Consider the following 23,751-nt stretch of genomic DNA (forward strand, 5'->3'; position numbering starts at 1 on the left):
TTATTACGAGATATTGAACATAGTTCCCTGTGCTGTACAGTAAATCCTTGTTGTTTATCTATTTTATATATAGTAGTTTTTCCCCCCTAATCCCAAACTCCTAATTTACCCCTCCCCACCCTTTTCCCCTTTGGTAACTATAAATCTGGTTTCTATGTAAGCGAGTCTCTGTTTTGTAAATAAGTTCATTTGTATTGTACTTAGATTCCACATATAAGTGATATCATATGATGTTTGTCTTTGTCTGATTTACTTCACTCAGTATGATAATATCTGGGTCCATTCACGTTACTGCAAATGGCATTTTTCATTCTTTTTTATGGCTGAGTAATATTCCATTGTATGTATGTGTATAGATATATATACCTCATCTTCTTTTCCCATTCATTTGTTGATGGACATTTAGGTTGCTTCTGTCTTGGCCATTGCAAATAGTGCTGCTGTGAACATTAGGGTGCATTTATCTTTTTGAATTAGAGTTTTTGTCTTTTCCAGATATATGCCCAGGAGTGGGATTGCTGGATCATAACAGTAGCTATATTTTTAGTGAAACAAAGTAACTCTAACGTTAAGAAACTGGTTCTCTGCCTAGTGTTAGAATCAGACCCAGAATTAGACCTGGGTAGGTCCTCAATGTGTTACTAAATTTCTACTTGATTCTAAGCAAATTATTAATCTTTCTCCCCAATGCCATAGTCTTAAAATAATAATATATCAATTAAAATGTTTTTGACTTCAAGGAACGGAAAATCCAAATAAGACTGTCTTAAAAACATGAAGTCATTTATTTTTTGTTTTAAAAGAAGATTGTAAGTGGGTGGTCCCAATTGATTCAGCTGCTCAGTGAGTCTTCAAAAATATAATTGCTATTATTCATTCATCCATGCAATGACTATTTATTGGGTGCCCACTGTGCATTTATTCTATGAGGCCCCTCTGCAGATTAAAAACAAATAAACTGATCCATTACTGAAAAGGAGGATAATGCCATCAAAATATATGGGCTTTATGAACATGCTGCTAATCCAACAAAGCCCCTAAACTTGTTAAATCTGAATGCTTTATATTTAGAGCCTTTAAAATTGTGCTAAAATTTACAGGCACGATAACTTGCCTATGGGCGGGCCATGAGCGAGGTCAATCTTCATCAGCAACTTTTGTAAACCTTCTTCCCTGGCGTAGGTGACAGATCACGCAGATGGGAAACACGTCATTGTCCAGTTCCATGAATGGCAGGCCGGAACCGGACTGATCCTTTCTCGAGCTCAGAAGCTTCCAATCGCCACAGTCTTCACCACGCACGCCACACTGCTTGGGAGGTATCTCTGTGCAGCAAACACTGATTTCTACAACCATCTTGATAAGGTAATTGGTCCCTCCAGCTCCCCTCCACCCCGCACCACCTTTCTTCCCAACCTTTAAAGCTGCAGGATGAGAAGTATTGCTCTTCACCTTTCACTGCCAGCCACATGGCAGGAATGCCCTTTCAGCTAATCAGTATTCGTACAAAGCCTCCCCTGCGGGGACAGATTGCTCATAGAGTTTAACTTTGCTCAGAGTGCAGTGGCGTGTAGCGCTGAGAGGCCGGATGTCTGTCCGCCTTGGAGCCAGAGACCCAAGATCCAAAGGGGCGTGGTGGGAGTCAGACCCTGCGGGCGTGAGGCTGGGCTACCATCCACTCTGAAGCTCGGGAAATGCTGTGAGGGCCCCGGATCTGCCCACAGCTCTGGGGGGCAGGTACACGATGGGAATTCTAGGCATCAACTTGTACTATGAACCTAACTTCCTCCATCCCCCAAGTGAACAGACAGGTCAGATTTCTCCTGTAACCCTGCAAAGCACAGTGGAGTTTCGGTGGAAGTCCAGTAAGACAAGTTATCAAAACCAGGGATGTGGGTCCTTGGTGACCAAACAGTTGGGTTTGCTTACCTTGGAAGACTGCACTATTCTATGACCTAAAGTCACTCAGTTTTGGCTTCTTTCTTCTATTTTCCATCAATTAAATCAGATTAATAAAAGTATGTCTTTTATATCATCATGTCAATAATATTGACAAAGCATTTGAGTACCGTAAAGTCAGGAGTTTTGCTGATTTGTCGTCTCCGTTGCCAAATAAATCAGTTTAGCATCTGAGGGCTCTCTTTCACTCTCAGGAAAATAAGAAAGTTGGAAAGTTGATTTCTAAAGACTCCCCCAATTTAAAAATTGTTCTAGGAGTCTATGAAACAGAATGCGTGCTTTTGTAAATGTGTGTATGTTTGTAATACACAGGTAACATTACTCAAATAGGGAGGGGGGAAGTTAATCCTCTATCTCAAAGACACTTGGAGTGCTGGAAAGTTCTTGCGGACAAACTTTCACGTTTGCATAGCGGTCCTAATGAGAGCTTGCCCATAAAAAGGTCAGCCTAACCTAAAGGTCAAATTGTAAACATAGGATGTGTATTTAAAATAAAGACACCAAAGACTTCAGAGAGTTAGGAGATCAGCCAAATTTCCTAATGGTAGACTAACAAGGGCAAACCAGTGATCTGTATTAAGCTCAGCCACCGTGATTCTTGGAGAAGGGCAGACTTGGATTTTTGTGAAAGAGAAAATATTACAGAGGCATATCAAATATTTCACTTCAGAACACTTAGAGCCTTGGACAGTAACAATTAATAAAACAGCTAATAATACACTTCAGATTTTATTAGTTGTCAAGGAACAAATGCATTATCATGTAGTATGTAGTTATATATTACAGCTTTATCCTTTCAATCAAAGGTCAGAATTTACATCACACGACCTTCAAATGATTCCATATCCCCACAGCTCAAAGCCCCTCACTGGTTGAAATATGCATGTTTCATCAGACCCCAGCCCATCTTTCTAGTAAAACATCCCGCTCAGCGGAGGGACTAGTAGATAACAAGTGGTTACAAGCTAGATTTGGAGTTAAACTCATAGCCATTTTTCATAGCAAATGCCCCTGTAATCATTTTCTACAGCAGATGTCCCAATGCTCACAGTAGGTTTAGAATTTGGGTAAAGCACAAAAAACACCAAATCATATGCATGAAAAAAATTTTAAAGTTCAACATAAGAGGTGATGCTGACAATATGAACACCTATATGAGACACTTTTCCTTATCCTTAGCCAGGATCAATCAGACCCTCTCAGATCCTATACCTTACTCAGACACTTACTCATTTCTGCCTAATTTCTACTTGCTTTCTCACTAATTTGTAAGCTCTTTGAAAGCAACCGAAATATGTAAATTACTAAACAAATGTAGGTTGAATGAGAGATTCAGTTGAATGAATGAGAGCAGCCATATAGAGCTTTTAAGAAAACATCTGCTGATCTAAGGATGTCATATGGAGACTTGACTCAAATTAATTTAAGAGAGATGGTTGCAAATATTACAGTCAAGAAGGGATGCCCTAGGAATGACCCCAGTTGTAACCGTTAGAATCATCTAATGAGTCTTTTTTGGCGTATTCCTCTGTATGGTGCAGTCACCATTGGGACTGACTTGTTGATAGGGCTGGAATCTAATTTATATAAAAGCAAATAGGACCCCAAGTGTGGAGTCAGACTGATTTGGGATCAATTTAGGGCTCTTCTAAAATATTTAATAGATATATGTACCTTGGGCTAGTTTTTTAACCTCTAAAACTTTCAATTTCCCCCTGCATAAAATGAAGACAAAATACGTGTCTCAGTGGCTTATGAGGATTTAAATACAGTATCTTGCCTAGAAGAGTGTCTGATACACAGTGTCAAACTTCTAATAATCTTTACTCCAAAAAGCACCTGCTAATATAATGGCAGCAACTTTACAGAGTTTTTTCTCTTAGACATTGTAGTTTCATATGCAGCTGTATGAGACATAACATTCAATAACTAAGCAAAATGGCCAAAGCCCACAAAGGTTGCCAATTATGTAAGTAATTGTTGGAGATCTGGCTTTTGGTTAAAGTTAGGATGCCCAGAATAATGGGTGATTGCACAATCTAACACACCATCTAATTAAAGTAACTGTACACTCCTTGAAATTACACAGTGGTGGAAGTTACATAAGCATGGGAAAGCATTTGTCTTTTCTCTTTGTCAGGTCTTTTTCAGTGAATGGACGATGATAATAATAATTATCCTTACTTTCTGTGTCAAATTTAATGTCAGCTTTTTTCATTGCATATGGAAAAAATATGATAAAGACCTTGGGGAAAGGAATTAGCTCAATATTTATAAAATAAGTAAAAGTATAATTAAAGTACAAAAAGATGAAGAATGCTCTATGATTATAGCAAAGTGGAAATAACATTTACTTAGGGCGTTAAATGGCTGTTTAAGCAGAAACGAAGTAAACAACATTTTCTTAAAGCATAAGTAGCTATGTATTTTAGTAGTTGGTTTAGTAAAACATTATCATTACTCTTTTTGTGGCCATAAAATGTCACATAGCCTTGAGAAAAACAATATAAAAAATATGTGATTTTGTTTTGTGTGGTTAGATCAGTGTAAGCAAATGTATATGTGTGGGGTTTTTTTTTTTTTGGTTTATTTTATTTTATTTTTTATTGAAGTAGAGTTGATTTACAATGTTGTGTTAGTTCCTGGTGTACAGCACAGTGATTCAGTTATGCATATATATATTCTTTTTTATATTCTTTTTCATTATAGGTTATTATAAGATACTGAATGCAGTTCCCTGTGCTGTCCAGTAGGGACTTTGTTGTTTATCTATTTTATGTATGGTAGTGTGTATCCGCTAATCCTAAACTGTTCTGTTTTGTTTTAACAGTTTAACATAGACAAAGAGGCTGGGGAGAGGCAGATTTACCACCGGTACTGCATGGAGCGGGCTTCTGTCCACTGTGCTCATGTGTTCACCACAGTTTCCGAAATAACAGCGATCGAGGCAGAGCACATGCTGAAGAGAAAGCCTGGTAATTATCATCCCTGAGTTGGTCACCAATCTTTCAGCTCAAATGATGTTAGAATATGGAAATTGTGTTTTAAACGAAAATGCACAAAATAATAATAGGAGGAAAATTTGCATTCACTATGACCACCCAAATCTTTACACATATTTAAATGCTCACTTTCAGTAGCTTTTTTGAACACTAAGCTATATCTGGAACATAGTAGCATACAATATGTGTTTGTTGAATAAACAGACGATGCTTAAAATCCCTTAGTTCTAAACTGGTGTCATAATGACAACCCAGTAAGCAAGCTGAGTTGGCTTTTCTATTTTAAGAAAACGGAAGTCCAGAAAATATCAGAAATCTGTGTGAGGCTACCCCAGTACTACATCTTATAACATATTCTCATTTGTCCTGTTTAGTAGAAACCTGTTAAGTTTACTTCTCCCAAGATTTTCTTGCAAGTTTTTCTGGGAACTATATCCAGACCCATCCAGAGGCTGCAGTGCCAAGAGGCACGTTCATAAAACGTGACCCTGTCACCTGACCACAGCTGATTGGTCCAGAGGCAGACACCTGACATAAGCTGGACCAATCAGAATGCTCTCATAAGGAGTCTTAAACACATGAGTCTTTGAATGCAGTCTTGTATAACAGAAATGTCAAGCTTTGAAGCTGCTGGCAGCTTCCATTTTTCTATTATGTAGCACGGGATACAAAGGAAGTTAAACTACAATGAAGTACAATAAGAAGCAGAAACCGATCAAGAGAGAGGATGCTAGACTCTCCACAGTGATTTAGACCATGGTTTAAACTAATTCCTAAGGCCCAGCTAAATCTTTGCCATAAGATACTGAAGCATACTAACTACTATATATAAAATAGATAAACAACAAGGTCCTACTGTACAGCACAGGGAACTATATTCAATACCTTATAATAGCTTATGATGAAAAAAGAATAGGGAAAGGAATACATATATATAAATATAACTGAATATATATATAACTGAATCACTATGCTGTACACCAGAAATTAACACATTATAAATGACTATACCTCAATTCAAAGAATTAATTAATTAATTAATTAATTATTACAGAAAGAGAAATACATTGTCAGAGGGAATTGTCTGCTATCCTGATCACACTGTACAGTTCATGCAGGAATTATTCACATAAGGACTTTGACCGGAAATCTTAGCAACCTAAAACTGACCCACCCGTGGCAAGATCTGTAAACGAGTAGAGCCAATTACTTAGTAAAAAAATTTTTTAAAAAACATCAGTTCTTTCCATCCCCCCTCAAAGAAAGGACCAAGAAGCCTGGGGTGATTCTGTGGAACCACGGCAAGGGAGTGGCCTAGGAACTGTGACATATCCTTCAAAATGATGGCATACTTGTCATTCTAGCTCAAACCTCCATTGCAAAAATCTCCACTGCCATGTGCTAAATTTTTCTATCACCTTTATTTTCACTGCTACTAAATGCAATAACCCAAGTGTTCAACTCAGTAGGTGGCTCCCGTCAAGAACTCTGAGTAGTGCCTTATCTTTCTTGTCACAGACAAACGTTCTGGAAAACCAAAAATGTCTTCTGGCCCAAGCAACAAAATCTTCTAGACAGAAAGAATCGGTTATGTATTAGAAATAAAGGGCTACCGCTCCAATTTTCCATATGGACACTTCCCACACGCTCGGTCAGAAGAAGATGACAAGAGGTGGTTTAGCGCACAGCACAGTTAAGGACGCAGTAGGTGAAGGCAGACCCCGTGGCTTCTACTCCCACGGACACGTGTGTGTCTGGAACAGGTTCCATAGCAGTTCTGTGCCTCAGTCTCTGCCTCTGCAAATGCGGATAAGCACCCTGCTCCCCTGGTTGTTGCAAAGATGAATGAATTACTTTGCAAGGCATTTAGAGCAGTGCCTGGTGCACAGTAAGCAATCAGTAAATGAAAAACTCTTATATGATTATTTTTGCTATTCATTAGATGGTTTCGTAGTACCCGTCACTCAATGTTATTTCTGTCAGGTTCTCTTGATCTCCTACTTCAGCAATTTCTTGTAAAGTTTTATGAATTTTCAACTCTATGATAGTCAGGATCTAGAAATGTTAAGAGACACCAAACTTTACAGATTTTAAAAACCATGTTTTTTTAAACAATGCTACCCTCTCTCAGAAGAGATTTTTTGTGATTTTATTCTGCTTTTCCAGATGTAATTACTCCAAATGGCTTGAATGTTAAGAAATTTTCAGCAGTACATGAATTTCAAAATCTACATGCCATGTACAAGGCCAGGATCCAAGATTTTGTTCGAGGTCATTTTTATGGGTATGTTTTTCTTTATTAAAAAAAAAAAAATTGGCATGTGATTTTAAGGATCTGGGATACAGAGGAAAAACAGGGTAGGTTAGAGTAAATGTTTATCTTTCCCAGCTGCCTTCGTACTTGAAATTCCTGTGTACATCTTGTTGCTATTACTTCAGTTTGTTTGAAACTGGTTTGTTTTGTTTTAGTCACCTGGACTTTGATCTTGAAAAAACGTTGTTCCTCTTCATTGCTGGGAGGTATGAGTTTTCAAACAAAGGAGCTGACATCTTCCTAGAATCCTTATCCAGGCTCAATTTCCTGCTGAGGGTAAGACCACTCTAGAATGCCATGCATTGCTTTTATAGGAGAACCTTCTTCTGCGGGAAGTAAAGAATTTTCTGGCTTCTTAACTCGTTTTCAAAAGAGTATATGATTTTGAAGACTTAAAATGACAGCCTTGTTCTCCAAATGGCTTCGGTCTTTCCATTTACATATTAAGACTGCCTCATTGTTCACTTTTATATTTGTCTAAGTTGTTAGGTAGTTTTTAAAGAGCCACAAGCTTATCACATTATATGTGTAATGTTTTAAGACCACCATATAAGATCCCTTTTCCCACCCTCCTCCCAAGAGTTTGGAAACAATTAAAAGATAAATATTTAAAAATAAAAAAAAAACACCAAATGGAGAACAAAATCTCACCTTTTTAAAAACCAATAAAGACTACAATGGACCATGTCGCTTGGGTATATGGCACCAATAGGCTTCCTAAGACTGGACGTTGGTATTAAACTTCTTGGTGTTAGACATCTAATTGCAGGCAGCTCTGGCCACTGCCATCCTCCCACAACTGGAGCAAAGCTTTCAGAAGAACATGTGCAATACAGCTGACAGCCAACAGCTGCTCTCTGGAGAACAGGGCAGACGCACACAAACTCTCTACCTCCCCCAACTCACTAGCAGTGTCCCTTCCTTGAGATTGAAAGTCTTGCACTGTGAAACTAGGAGAGGTCCCACCACACAGAAACGCAAAGGAGGGAAAGGAGTTTTCCACTCCCAACAATGTGGACTCAATTTTTGTTCAGGAGGGTAAGACTTAAAATAGGTTCCCAACTAACCCAGCAATAAAACCTGTGCCAATAGAAGTAGCATGTCATAGCTCTGGATGAAAATTATTGGCTTACATTCCAATCACACCACATCTAAATATAGAATAAGTAACAGGAAAATGCAGAAGACCAGGGTAGAAGTCCAGTTTTATTGAGATCTTGAGACAGTCTAAACTTTGCTAAGCCCTGTCCTGCTCTCCAGTTAAATTTTTACTTCTTGAACGTAGTTTATCCTTGCCCTAGAGCAGACATTGTACCAAGTATGCTAAAAGATTTCCTAAAACCACATTAATAAAAACCCAAGCCTACAAAAGAGGACTGAAGACCAGAAAGATGATTCAAGAATAAGCTGGAATAATATATTTCAGAGTATTTCCTGGTCTGTATCTACTCAACAAGCTTACAGATGAATTCACTGCTAGATCAAACACGTATGATGTTTAGGGACATTATTAATCAATTTATGCATACATTATTAAATAGTCACTTTATTTTTAAGTGTGAAAAAGAAAACCCAGTTTCTCTTATTCTAGACCTCAAAAATTATTACAATCCTTGGAGAAATTGAAAGAAAGCATTCTCTTTCCATATAGCATAGTTATTCTTTAATAGCACATTGGCTACTCGTGGGGAGAATTTCCTACTCTGAGGCTCCTATCGATGTTTTGAACAGAATATCAGGCCCTAGAGGGCAGAGACCACGGACTAGATGATTAAGTGCCCCGCACTCGGGGGATAGTCATTTTCCGAAGGCAAGAGCATTCATCTGTTCACAGTTTTAAGTAAGTTTATGATTTCATTCCCACAGCTGTTTGGCCTGTCATTTCCTTCTGAGAAATTCCAGGTCAATTGTATTTGTTAAAAGAGGAAAAGAAAACAGATTGCAGAGTCAAAGAAAAGACAACAACAAACAGTTTGAATCCCTGCTTTGCCAATAACCTGTCATAGGAGCTCAGACAAGACACTGAACCTCTTGCAACTCCCTTTTGAGATGAATGAGGAGACTGATGGTAGCGTGCATGGTTATTGCCAGGCTCGGGTTAAGTTATGCATTTAGATCACCCAGCAGAGTGGCTGCCACACCAGAAGTTCATGCTTGTTCCTTTACTTCAGGGCTAAAGAAACCAAAATGCAACTTCACGAGAATCAAGACACTTAATAGAAAACTAAATAATCTATGTGTGCCCATCCTCATGAATTCACTGTTAAAAAAAAAAAAAAAAAAACAGAATAAAGCCAAATGAAAGGTTCATTAACTTTCCAATCTGAAATTTGAAAGAGCTAGTTTTATCCATGGAATCATAACTTACATTTTAACTTGTTTTAACCACAGAAAAGCACAGTGATATCAAATAGCAATTGTTCTCCATTTTAGGTAGTCGATACCATGAAAATATCTTATGCGTGGATTTTCTAATTGCTTATTGGAAAATCTTGATTTAAAGCCATATTTAAATTAAAATTTCTGAAAAAGCCTCAGGACAGGGGCTGTAATTTCTTTGTGGATCATAACTTAAATGTTCTTTTTAATTTAAAGATACTTTAATGCCCTGTTTTTCACAGTGTAAGGTTCATCTGTCACATGGCTTATTTTATCTTTGATAGTTCACTCTGTTGTGTTTTCTAATCCCCCATCAGATGCATAAAAGTGACGTCACCGTGGTGGTGTTTTTCATCATGCCTGCCAAGACAAATAATTTCAATGTGGAAACCCTGAAAGGCCAGGCAGTGCGAAAACAGCTCTGGTAACCTCGCGTCTTGTAAATGTTCTCAAGCAATAGGTGGAAAGGGATTTTTTTCAAGTGCATGATTTCCGATCTGGTTCCTTGAACTGTTTTTCTTTTCCTTTAAGATTATGATAGCACAAATGTTACTCGGTTCTCTTTTCATTGGGCTGGTATATTAGATTATGTCATGCCTGTGAAACGGTGTGAGTATAAGAACTTTGAAGTGAGCTACCCCAGTAGGATAAGGCCTCTGTAGAAATCTTTAAAGATGGGTTGAATTAAAAAAATTTTTTTTCAATTGCAGAGATTTAAAAACATATGTCAAAGTAAAGAGATTCATGTAATGACCCCCTGCACGCCAACAGCCCAGACTCAGCAATCGTCAGTGGATTCCCGATGTTACATCTGTACCTCCATCCACTCCCTCTCCCTTCCCCCACCCTCCCCAGATTATCATCAAGCAAAAAAAATGGTATGCTCTCTGCCCTGGTCAGGGTATTCTGCTGCCTCAGCTCTGGCGGTTTTAACTCAGGCTAAATTGGCAAATAGGAAAATAATAGAAGAGGCTATACAGAAGAGACCTGTAATTTCAAAGAATGCACTGATGGAACAACAGCACTGTCGTGGCAAATGACTAAAATTGTGACATTACTTAAGTTGTAAATCTTTCTATTCACACAGGGACACTGCGCATTCTGTGAAGGAAAAGTTTGGAAAGAAACTGTACGATGCATTGTTAAGGTGGGTGCTTGGACCACTCAACACTGCAAACATGTAGGGCTTCACTATTTACACTTAATAATTTAGACACCATGTTTATTTTGTTCCAAATATAAGGGAATGACTACCCTTTGAAGATGCATTACATCATATGAGCAGGTTTTGTTTTATTCTTCATTGGATAAATATGTGAGACAAGCTACACAAATGAGAACATATTTATAAAGGCAGATGGGTTCTAATTCAGTGGAAATTTCCTTAAAGGAGATTCTGAAGCTGAGGGAGATTTCATAAGGTTTTAAGTCAAAATATATATTGACTTAATATATAGTAAGTATATACTTATATTAATTATATTAACATGTATTTTAAATTAATATGTTAACAAACATATATTTGCTTAATAAATAATGTACATTATTTAAATAAAAATAAATAAATGAAATATACAAATGTATAAATAAAATGAAATCTAAATAATAAAGCCAAATTAAAATGTATTACAAAATAATAATAAGTATACAAAATATATGGATTTTGTTTCAATATGAAAAAAAGGTGTGCTGTCTCCTGGTGCATGGCAGCAGGTGTGCACCATTTCTTTCTACCAGTAAAAATATCAACTCACAGATGGACAGGTTACAGAGACTTGAGAACACTGTATTCAGGAGTTGGCAAAATATCATGAGAGAATTCTCCTGCTCACCAACATTAATGCTTTAAAAATTAATTTCATTTTTTTTCTGCTATCAAAGGTGTTCTTTTATCAGACTTTTGCACACTGTAGGAATGTGTCTGTGAGCTTCATTAGGAAACTATGTTTGCTCTGCATTTATTTTTAAAGTGCTTGGAACAGAGTCTGATGCACAGGAGGCACTCCATTGGTGCTAGCACTTTTTATTTTTATTATTAAAATTGTTTTCCCCACAGAGGAGAAATTCCTGACATGAACACCATTTTGGATCGAGATGATCTAACAATTATGAAAAGAGCCATCTTTTCAACTCAGGTAATAAAGAAAAAAGTGCCCAACGCACTTCCCATGTTTATTCAAGTCTATTTCCATCAATATCTTTAAAAATTGATTGGAACAGTTCATTTGGGGAATTTTGAAATTTGAGAACTAGGAAAGTCACTCTTAAGTATTTACCTAAGTGATATCTTTGCATGTTCTCTTTCATGAGTGGTTTTCAGGGCTCTTTAAAACATCTCATGGAACTTGTCTTTGTATCTACTTTAAAAATACATTCGGAACCAATACGTCCAGTTGAAAAACTATGTATATTGCAATGATAACAAAAACCTCCTAAAGTTTTTAAAAAGCGTACAATTCGGAGTCACTATAGAGAAAAGGTGAATGTTTCTCAGTCAAGTGGAATTATGATAAAAGAGAAAAATGTGTGTTAGTTACGTACAGAAAGCTTGTCAATAGCAGTGAGGCACTGGAGGACAGCCCCCTAGTGGGAACCGGGAGAGTGGCTCGTCGCCAGTCAAGATTTCAGGACTTTTATGCCAAACAAGTTCCAGAAGCCATCGAGAATTCTAGGCCTTTCCTATAGTGGCTGCAGGTGAAAAACAAAAATATTGTGTGTTCACGATCTGCGAAGGAAGTTCTTCAACCATTATGCTCCTCTGGAACACTCATACAATTTGTCATCATCATTAGGGTCGTCTCTGACTGGAAGGCATAAATGTTGGATGACGTGTGTCCGATGACCTATCGTTGAAATTAGTCACACTTATTGATTCTCTCCACGACTGACATTTTCTTCTCTCCGTTCCTTCAGCGGCAGTCCTTGCCCCCAGTGACCACTCACAACATGATTGATGACTCCACCGATCCCATCCTCAGCACCATTAGACGGATCGGGCTTTTCAACGGCCGCACAGACAGAGTCAAGGTAGAACTAATTGGTCCGTGGGGGCACGTCAGAATCATGTAGAATATATTTTTGAGGATTTATTAGAAGTACCCTTACTTGTTTTAACATCTATCAGAATTTTTTTAATAATATTTCTAGAGAAAATTAATTCTGCTTCCTGCCTTGGGTAACTAAAGAATAATAACTATTTTGGTATCATTCTTAAAAACTGAAGCATATTTAGGACTTTGAGTGGTAATTTAGCATTCATTTTCATTGCACAATACAGTCAGTGAGCATAAGGGAAATTGCCTAATTTTTAATGAAACACATATATTCTAAGAGTTGCTTTAATTAATGACTCTCTGAGATTAACTTGAATTGTCTTTGTTTCTTCCTGATAAAGTTCAACTTAAGGTTATGGTATGAGAAGCTTCCAGTTTCAGAGAATGTGGCTAATGATGTTTTTTTCTGTAATTTTCTATAGACCAATTCATTCCTTTGACTCTTGAGTTTCTATGATGATGAGGCACAGTTTTAGGTGTATAAATAAGACCTGCTTTCTGCCACTGCGACTCTGTGATGTTTACTGAGGATCTGTTATGTCCTAGGCGTGGTGGTAGGCATGAGGGTCAATGGCGAACGTGTGCACAGATAATTGCTTATCCCTACTCAATTCCACTCATCAGCATTCAAGATCAAGTTGCGTTCAAGATCACACGCTTTAACCAATCTTTTCAAGGGCAAGTTCCCACTGTCCCTTCCTCCTTTCACCTTTAGCAGATGACCTGAGAATCCTATGAGTTATAAACTCCTTTGAAGTCCCATCATACTGGCCTCAAATATAAATTCTGACCTATGCTTACTTCTTTTCCTTCAGATTCTAAGGGTTTTTCTGGGATCTTATTCCCTCCCACATTCTTAGGAAATTACCCTCTTTTATTTTCTAGGATTACTAGCCCTTCCCTTGCTGTCTACAGATATTTCTTAAATTTTTCCACATTAAAAAATAAACAACTTTGCCTTAACCTTGTCTCCTCTTGATGTTTTTAAATGTTTCTTTTCTACTCTTCTCTGCAAAATTTCTGGGGGAAAAATTAGTCTATCCTGAAATTTATTTCTCACCCTGCACTCACTCATTGATGTAGGTGTGAATGGATGTCATGGAGACAAATTAAGGACCTACTGCAACAGTACAGGGATGCAGTAAGAGACACACAGTACAGGGATGCGGTAAGAAGCACTGAGGATCCCTTACAAAGGCCTTGTCGGCAAAGCTAGAGAGGATGGAACAATGGAAGAGTTGGTTGCCTGCAGAAAAGACCATACTTAGTGACCAGTGGGCACTGACAGTGAGAAAGAGGGAGAAGGTTAGGCTTCAGTATGTAACCAATATTTTCTAAAATTTAAGGAGAGGCTTTAAAAGAAGTTGGTTTGAGGGGTCTTGTTATGAACTGAGTTCAGATTTTGATAGACTGAGTTTGAGTTACATGTGAGATATTCAAGTTAAGATGCTTAAGAGGTACTTAGAAAACATAAGCCTGGGGTTCATCCGGACAGTTGTGAAGGGAGCTGTCGGCATGTGGGCAGGAGTGGAGACCAGGTAATGACGACCCTGCCAGGCTGGGAGACCAGGCTGAATGAATGAAGAAGACTGTTGACCCAAGGAAACTTCAAGAGTTCAGAGGAGATTGAAAGAAAGACAGAGGAAAAGATCTCAGAAATCAAGGCAGGAGAAAATGTCGTGATAGTAGGAAGAATTCATAATACAGCATTAAATGATGCAAGCTGTTTATAAAATGTTTTGTGTTGTGTTAACCCTTTCATTGCAAAAATATTCTACACACACATATGTGTGTATGTTGCCCCAAGACACAGAATTATGGGTGGTTTTTATTTCTCATTTGTGTTTCTGGATTTCCAAAATTTCACTTAGTGCACCTATAGTAGTCAGGCTACACATTTCCCCCTGGAAATGCAGGACGGTCTCTGCCAAGGATGCCCCATCCTTTTAAGTTTTTTCAGCAGGACTGGATCCACAGAGTGTGTCAACACTTACTTAGTTTCATTCTCGTGTCGTTTACTCCAGACTGGTCCTTCTCAAGTTTTTTGTCCTTTGGAGAGAAAATAGTGGGAGCAAGAAAATCTTTTCTTTCCCTGTAGATGTCTGTTTTTCCCAGAACCTTTCATGTCACACCCACATCTAAATCTGAATCTGACGATCTCTTCGTGGTTGGCACTTGTGTACAATAAATACAGATTGATACTTTTTTTTAAAACAGTGTAGTGACAATGAAGCAATTTCCCAGGAGTGGACAAGTAACATTTCCTAAAAGTATTAAACACTTTCATATATCTGTGTATTTGCTGATTTTATTCTCTTCTTCTGAGATAACCTTATCTCAGTTATTCTAACAGTTCTTCCGGGATCTAACCTAAAAGTCATGTCTTCTTTACACTGTTCCTTAATGTCCATTCATCTACGCCACAGAGAACAGCTGTTGCCTTATCTGTGTTCTCAAGACACTCCCTGTTTACTGTGATTATAGCAATGATCACACTGAGTTTTCTATATTTTAATTCACATGTCCATTTCCCCTGAGACTCTGGGTTCTTTGAGGCAGCGATCATGTTTGATTTCTCGGTTTTTGTTCCCTGAGAAGCAGACAGCAAGACAGGAGTAGACAGGAAAACGCTTGTTGGCAGAAAATGCCTGTGAAGAATCAAGAGGTTGAAAGCAAAGCAGGCAGGGAGGTGCAGCCAGAAGAAGGAACAAGGCTGAAGGTGGGATGAGAGGATGAGAAGAAGGAGGGGTGAGGTAGGGAGACCTACAGGGTGTAGCCCAGTGCTAAAAGATACTCAGCCTTTTTTTTAGAAAGAAAAGTCAATTGTAATTAACAAAACACTAGAACTAACAAAAAATCAGCAAATACACTAAAAAATACACACATATAGAACAGTATAAATGGGAAAAGCAGTGGCCCGAGACCACTCGGCATGGCTTGCCAGTGAATGGAAGGAAACACACACACACACACACACACACACACACACACACACGTGCATGCTGATGGGCCCACAGAAACAAACAAAGGTAGTTTTCAACAGTACACTCAGTCTACAGCTAAAACAAATTCAGAATTATTATACAAAAAAAAAAAAAGAGGCTTCCTTTCTTTAATACAAAAGATCCCCATTTGGGAGTGTGTGTACTTTGGTTTTCTGTTGACTTATTTTAAGTATATTACTGTTCCTATAGACATTTTCCTTTATCGAACACTTTTTCCTTGTGTTTTACCTTCATGTGTACTTCCCGCAACCAGGGGTTTCAGGTTGGCAGGCAGATGGGTGCCTTTATGAACAATTCAATGCAACAGTTTTAATAGGGATTTCCATGTGTAGGGGTGGGGATTCCCCCCAAACAAAAGTTGCCCATGAAAAGAATCACCCGATGGGGAGAAATGGGTTAGCACGGATACACATGTCCGTGTCCGCAGGTCCTACAGGCTGGGAGCAGCCGCTGTGGGAGGTGCACAGGGGATGCACTTGGGGCTATCAATCAAGATCCTGGGCCAGGATCTCGTGAAGGAAATCTGAGCAGCAGATTCAGGGGCTGTCCCATCTCTAATGAAGGCTGTATGCCAAATCCTTCAAGACTGTCCTCAGACTTTAAATCTCTGCCACTTACTCAGTTTGTAAGTTTACTTCATCTACCTGTGCCTCAGTCTTCTCACCTGTAAATGGTGATAATATAGACAGACTCAGAGAATTGTTGTGAGGACTGAAAAATAATAGCTACCGATTTAGCATGGTCCCTGGCACATAATAAATGTTACCTTTTATTAGTACCCAGTCCAGTGCCTGGTACATTATAGCTGCTCAATATTTTTTTAGAAGTGTGAACAGAGTTTAGTGAGAGTAGAAGGCAGAAGATTGATCTTTGCCTGCAGGATTTAATAACATGTTTTATAAAACAGATGATCTGTTGATCAATGAGCAGAAGTTTATCAAGCAAATAATAAAAGGGTGGGCTCATCAGGCAGAGGAAGTGGATGAAAAGGCACAGAGATATAAAATACATCTATGACTTCGGCAGAGTGAACGGAGAAGGAAGCTGGTCTCATACAAGTTGTGTTTGTGCAGTTAAACTCCTGAACTTTTTGAGCTATTCATTGATTATTATCATAAAGTGAACACACACAAAAGAAATTAAAGAATAGCCCCTCTTTAACAACATACACTCAGAGCACTGAGATCAATTTTTGTCAGTTCAGAATGAGGTATTTAATTTTATTAATATCATCCTTTAAAAGCTTCACACTCATTCAGTGCTAATATCTCTTTGATCGCCTGCATATTTAGAGACGGCTATATATGGTTCTTGACTCTCCGACTGAACTGACAAGGTTTTTATATGAATGCAACCATTTGGTTTGGGAAGCATTGCACACTATTTTGAATTTGAACTGATCAGTGGTCTTGCCTTGGTAGCCGAGACTGCAGATTTCAAGTCTGGACCCTGTGCTCCCACTCCGTGAAAGTCACCTAACTCCATTGGGACCTTACTTCCTTCCCAGGATAAATACGGTCCTGGCAAGTTTTTGTTTATTTTTTTTTTGTCCCGACTGATCCAGGGTCTGCTGTGAGCCAGGTGCTCTGCTGGGGCCTTTTGTGTGCAGGATCTCATTTACTCCTCCCCGTAACCTTGGGCTGACCTCTGACATCCTTTCCTCTGCCCTGGGCTTCGGCCATTGGCTGTTCGAGGGCCCAGAGCAGCTGTTTTCTTATTTTAGTCATGCTGTCATCCTTTTTGGCTGGAAACAAAATGAATGAGCCGTGAGGTTTTCATGTTCCAAAATGGGCTTTGGAGAGTACAGATTTTCCTAAGCTTGGAAAAGCCAAAGGAGACACAATGCCTATTAAATCCCCCTCTGCTGGTGTTTGCCAACAGAGTGCAATGGAATTCTGACCTGGTGGTTGCCCAGACTCAGCCTGTGTCTGTGTCTTTGGTCTTTTTTCACAGTACTTTGCACGTGATGGGAACTAAAATTATGCTTTGTGGAGGAAAGTACTTTATCCATTTTTTGCTTTGCCAGTTTGTGATTCCTGTGATTGACTAAACCATCATTCATAGGTACTTGTTGGGGACACGTTACCATTTTATTTCTTAGGTTTAACGTATCTCCTCTTTATGGGTCTACTGAGATGGAACAAATGTCTGTGAAGTCTTAGATTCCTTATTTCTAAAATTAAGATAATGAGAATGACCACCCTCACCATCACACAATGTTGTAAGATTAAATGAGGCAACATACGTGAACGTGATTTAAAGTATATGAAGTACTATATAACTGTTATTATTATTGTGGTATATCTAAAATTAGGGCTTTTCTTTGATGTAACCTTTTTGGAAGAATAAACACTTATTCCATGAACAGAATATAACAAGGATTGTGTGCTTGTTTTTGTCTTTTTTTTTTTTTTAAGCTTCTTTTTCTTCTTCTTCTTCCTCTTCTCTTTTCCCTTCCCAAATAATTCAGCTCTGAAGCTGTTAGCTGGGGGAGTACAAGGTAGGTGTCTACACTGGGAGGGGGTCATGCTGAGGGAGTCCAGAGAAAGGAGTTGGAGCCCACGCAGGGTGAGGAGGGTCCACACAGCAGGGAGTGACACTCAGGACAGGGGTCAGAGCCAGAGAGGAGTGAGGCAGAGTCCATGTGTGTGAGACAGAGGGACGGAGGGACTAGTCACATGGGGGACGATTGTCTTAGTCTGTTCAGGCTGCTGTAGCCAAATACCACAGACTGGGTGCCTTATGAACAGCAAACTTTTATTTCTCAGAGTTCTGGAGGTTGGGAAGTCCAAGGTCAAGTTGCCAGCACGGTCAACTCTTCCAGATTGAAGGAAACTAGTGAGAAGTGACAACTAAATGTCACGTGTGACTGTGAACTGGATCCTTTGGTTTAAAGAACAGTGTTTGAACCACTGGAGACGCTTGAATGGGATTTAAGGATTAGATAGTAGTGATGTATCAGTGTTAATTTCCTGATTTTGATCGTTCTATTGTGGTTATGTAAGAGAATGTTCTTGTTTGTGGGAAATACATGTTCAGTATTTGTGGATGATGGGCATGCAGTCTGCCATTTATACACAAATGGTTCTGGAAAAATTATTCTCTTCACATTGGACTTGCAAATTTTCTGTAAATTTGGGGTTATTTCAAATTATATATATATATACACACATACATACATGTATTTATATATAATTATATAAAATTAACATTTAGTATATATTAAAATATATAATTTATATATAAACATGTATATATAATCCTCCTCTTTCTCCATTTTATTAAAGTCCTCACCAGACAGGTTATCTGTCAGCCTCCCCCTATAGCTAAGTAGTTATTCAAAATAAATTCTAATAAATTTTTTAAATCCGATTTTACAGTACTAGGATAATAATATAATTTTTATATTATAATTATATTATAATGTATAATTCATAAATTTAATAAATAGGAGGAATAGAACTCATTCATCTAGGTGATCCGTTAAGTAGCTATTCTATTCACAACTTTCCAAGTACAGCCACGCCCTCTCTGGTCTCTGCCTTTGCAGAAAATTACAGGCATTGCACCCCGAGAGCAGGCTAATACCAGTGCACAAGAGCCAATTGCTAAATTTTCAGCAACGCTGTGGTCCAGTTTTAAACCCAGCCATTGTGTAAAATTAAATTACATAAAATTTGAAAAATGTAAATCGATTATGCTAAAAAGAAAGGTAATGCTTAAAATTCATCGCATCCTATTTACTACGTTTTCCTATTACCCAGGCTCTTGAGGTAGTTTGTGAGTGTTGTACTCGCATGGTGGAAATACCTTGTATGGACTACCACTGCTTTTCCCATCTCCAGTTCAGTGACATCACTCTGGTAACTTGAAATTGACCCGTTGCTCCATTTCACTTGGCTAAGTCGTGCTTGGGGCTTGTAGGTGTAGCTCCCCCTCCTCCTGCTCAAGGTGGGAATAAACTGAGACGTAAGACAGGGGCCAACAGTTAGAGAACTGAAAAAAAAATCTTTATTGTTCATCAGGGCTGAGTTGGAGGAGTTTAGCACAAGAACCAAAATGGATACACTAACTCTATCCTCCAGTCTAGGCCTTGGAACGTGAGGGAAAGTTAGTCCACAGAGTAGATATTAACACAGAACGGAGAGAGGAGAAAAAACACCCAGACCTTTTCCTTTATCTTTTTTCTTATTTCTCGCTCTCTTTTTTTCCCCTCTGAATCTAGAACAGAAGGATTCTATAGTATTGAAATAACCAAACTATAAGACTTCTTGCTTTAATTTCTTTTTTCTTTTCTCATTCGAATTTTTCTTTTGTAGGTGATTTTGCATCCAGAGTTCCTATCCTCCACCAGCCCCTTGTTACCCATGGATTATGAAGAGTTTGTCCGCGGTTGTCATCTTGGTGTATTTCCATCATACTATGAGCCCTGGGGTTATACTCCAGGTATGTGACATGTATAGACTGTGAAATGTTCTAAATTGTATTAGTATATTATTCTATGCATATGTATGTAATATTCAAAGTTGATATGTAATTTTTACCAGGGTTTTGGTTTTGTGGTTTGTTTTGAAAGTGATTTTGGTTGGATCTCTCTCAGGGATCAATTTTATGCTAGCTCCTGACCTAAGAATAAGGACATAATAAATCATCTTTTGGGTAAGTATACGAGATTGTGGTTGGCTTATTTTTGTGGATATCTGAATTATTGCTGCATTCCAAAGAAAAAGAATGTTTTATAAAGATTACATATTTTTAGTGAACTCCACCAGTCCCATTCATTACTACGAAGGAGACACGAACCGTAAGGAGGGTTAATATGAGAAACAATGGTCCCACAGAATTGTTTTCTAAAACAGGTCTATTCTATTTCAGAAGAATTCTTTTTTTTAGATTAATAGATACATTTAATTCTTAATTAGATAACCCATTCACATGGTTAAAGACAGAAATAGTATAAGAAGATGTACAGTGAAAAGTCATCTTCACACCCAAGTCTCTTGAAAAAGAGGTACATTAAAGATAAAATGCCAGTTCCATGGTAGGTATTATGCCCAATGACGTAGTTCCATTCTGACCCTCCATCTGCCGCCTTCCCCTAATGTAATTTTTTAACAGATGGTGGATTCTCAGACCCACTATCTGCTTTTCTTTTCTGGTGCCTACCAGCATGGTTGAGCAATCAACTTGTATCTGTACTGAAATGCCTAATTAAAAGGAAATCAGTACTTTAAATACATGCCAATGCAAAAAAGACAATGCTGGGTTTTTTCCGTCTTATTGGTGATCAGAGATTTTTCTCCTAGTGTAGATATAATTCCACTTATAATTGTTTATTAAAAAGGCTCAGAAAGCAATTTTTATTTATAATGAATACATTTTGCCTACTGCATCTCAAAGACATCGTTGCCCAAGTAATGGACAGCAGCCGTCAGGGTCAGAGAGGTCATAAGCTGAATTATAAAGAAGCAGATTTTTCTAATCTTTGCATTCTGACCCCAGAATTTAAGTATAGACTTTAAAATTCTGTATAAGTAGGATGCTATAACTTTTACAATAGGAGTGACATGAAAGCTCTGCACCTTTTGCCATGAGGTTCTATGCTGTTGCTACAGGTTCCACCAAAAATAATTTGCCAGCAGCTGTAGAAACATCAGAACTTTGAGGGGGAAAAGTGATAAAGAATTATCCCTTCTTGAAACATGACTTAGAAAAGTTGTTGCTCTAGCTCTTCCAGCTACCTCTCTTGTGGTTCTAAAAATTGTTCTAGTCACCAGCTCCACTTCGGTGAAGGCAATGTCTTCTTACCTATGAAATGTCCACGTAATGACCTTAAATTGTTTATCACAGAGTGTCTATCTTTTGAGACACATTTTTAAAATTCACTTGATGAACTTAAAACTTTGTTATTAACTCTTATTCCTCTTATTTCTACTAAGTAACATAATTTACTGTTGGAAGCATCGCAGAGAGAGAAGCACAAAACCAAAGCATGACTGACGCAGGGGATGTGGGAAGTGATGTGTATTGAGTGAAGAGAATGTTATAGATCTTTCAGTGGACTTTCTACCAGAATATCATTTTATAGCACAAAGTTAAACTTAACTCAAAATGATAGAGGAAATATATCTAGTGTGTTCTGATAAAGACCAGAGAAGGTGTTATAAAAGATAAATAGATGGAAAAAGGGGTGTGAGAAATATGTATTCTGTAGTGAATGAGTCATTCTCTGTTTCAAATTAACCAAAGGAAGTTGGCCACTCCTTACCTAACCTGTCGTTCCAGAAACAGCAAAACTTCTGGTGGTGTGAGTTTGGCATTAGCATATTAGATAACTCTAATTTTTTAGGATAATTGTTTTACGTGGTACTAACTCTCACTCCAGGAGTATTTACTAGAATCTGTGTTTCGTGTTTTGAGGAAACCCAATGAAGATAAGCACTTATTGCATTAAACTTAGTCAATGAACATGGGTCCCTGGCATTTGATTATATGTGTGTTACTGAGTATTTAATAAAACTAAGGATTTGTGGGGGAGGGTATAGTGATATCACTCAGTGATAGAGTGCATGTTTAGCATGCATGAGGTCCTGGGTTCAATCCTCAGTACCTCTATTAAAATAAATAAATAAATAAACCTAATTACCTCCTCCACAACAACAAAAATAATTAAATTAAAAAAAAACAAACTAGTATCTGTGAAGTTCCATAGAATTATAGGCAAGATTTTTCTGGGGAGGAGTCCCAGAGCTTTCATCAGATTCTCAAATGGGTCAGTAATCCCTGTCCCACCTTCCTCTCCTCCCCAGATTCAGAAACCACTGCTCTCTAGAGCTAAACCAAGAGGAAATATTTGCAGAACAGGAGTCCATGGGTAATGAGGAAATCTCCATTTTTTTCACCCATCCTCACTAGCCAACCAAGAGTAATTCCATAATCAAATATGAATTACAAATTCAAACATTCCTGGGAGTGGTTTCAAATCCAAACATTCTTAAGAGTGGTAACATTTCTTAAGACGTATCTGCTATTTTCTGAAAAAAAAAAACAAAAACGTTTTAACCAAAAGGTGACAGAGGACTGAAAGGAACCATGGGTTCACCTAGCACCTAAGAAAGTGGAAGGGATTTGTGACAAGGGAGATGCATACGAGGTGGGACCTGGTCCTGTCCATAAACTTGCCGGACACTTAGAGACCCAAGCTTAGAACAAAGCAAAATGAAAGCCAGCTGGGATGGGAGAGGCAGGGTTGAGCAGCCATTCCCAGCAAGAGCTCTGCAGCTGGGTGCTGGCTTCAAATCCCAGAGCTACCACGTCCCTGGCTTTGTGAAGCCGGGCAAGCCATTTACCACTCTGTGCCTCAGTGTCTTCATCCATAGGATGGGGACAAGGATAGCCTTGTTGCGTGGGGTTGTGAGAAGATGAAATCAGCCCATGCATGTAAAGAGCACCTTAGTACTGGGCTGGCACAGACTAAACGTTGCTACTACTGGGTGGGCTGGGGCTTTTCTCCTCTGCCTGAGAGGAAGTGGGAGCTGGTCTGAAGCCACGCCTTTGTCTGTTTCCCCTGGCAGCCGAATGCACCGTGATGGGTATCCCCAGCGTAACCACCAACCTCTCCGGCTTTGGCTGTTTCATGCAGGAGCACGTGGCTGATCCTGCTGCATATGGTGAGCTTTTTTGTCATTAACCCCGCCCAGGAAGAAGTGAGATCTCTAACCAAACGTAGCACGGGTCTTTACAGAGCAAACTCGGAGACTATCCCGATGATTAAACTAACGTTTATACTTCCCATTTAATTAAAAGTAGATTTCATCCTATGGTCCAGAGAAAAGATAAAAATGATATTTAATATTAAATATGTTGCCCAAAAGACAAACTACAAAAAGAGTGCTAAATCTGGACAAACCTTGCCCTTTTACCTTTTTGTTTTTCTGTACTGGTTTGGCCCTCCACTACCTAGAAGTAATATTACAATAACCATGGCTTTAGAGTACGTGTATTGGTCAGCATAATTATTTTATATGTTCCGTGCCAAG

General features: G+C 38.5%; 1 protein-coding gene across 2 annotated transcripts in view; it reads left to right on the forward strand.

Moving 5' to 3' along the window:
• GYS2 (glycogen synthase 2) overlaps nucleotides 1-23,751 on the forward strand; it is a 39,724-nt gene that overhangs the window by 10,703 nt on the left and 5,270 nt on the right. For both annotated transcript variants that reach the window (XM_032473002.1, XM_032473001.1), the window contains exons 4-13: nucleotides 1,183-1,365; nucleotides 4,790-4,934; nucleotides 7,128-7,245; nucleotides 7,431-7,551; nucleotides 9,972-10,078; nucleotides 10,742-10,801; nucleotides 11,711-11,789; nucleotides 12,568-12,681; nucleotides 20,032-20,158; nucleotides 23,287-23,382. In XM_032473002.1, coding sequence (XP_032328893.1) covers nucleotides 1,183-1,365; nucleotides 4,790-4,934; nucleotides 7,128-7,245; nucleotides 7,431-7,551; nucleotides 9,972-10,078; nucleotides 10,742-10,801; nucleotides 11,711-11,789; nucleotides 12,568-12,681; nucleotides 20,032-20,158; nucleotides 23,287-23,382 — 1,150 coding nt within the window. The remainder of the gene's footprint in view (nucleotides 1-1,182; nucleotides 1,366-4,789; nucleotides 4,935-7,127; nucleotides 7,246-7,430; nucleotides 7,552-9,971; nucleotides 10,079-10,741; nucleotides 10,802-11,710; nucleotides 11,790-12,567; nucleotides 12,682-20,031; nucleotides 20,159-23,286; nucleotides 23,383-23,751) is intronic.

Source organism: Camelus ferus, chromosome 34 (genome assembly GCF_009834535.1).
Source record: "Camelus ferus isolate YT-003-E chromosome 34, BCGSAC_Cfer_1.0, whole genome shotgun sequence".
NCBI classification, from domain to species: Eukaryota; Metazoa; Chordata; class Mammalia; order Artiodactyla; family Camelidae; genus Camelus; species Camelus ferus.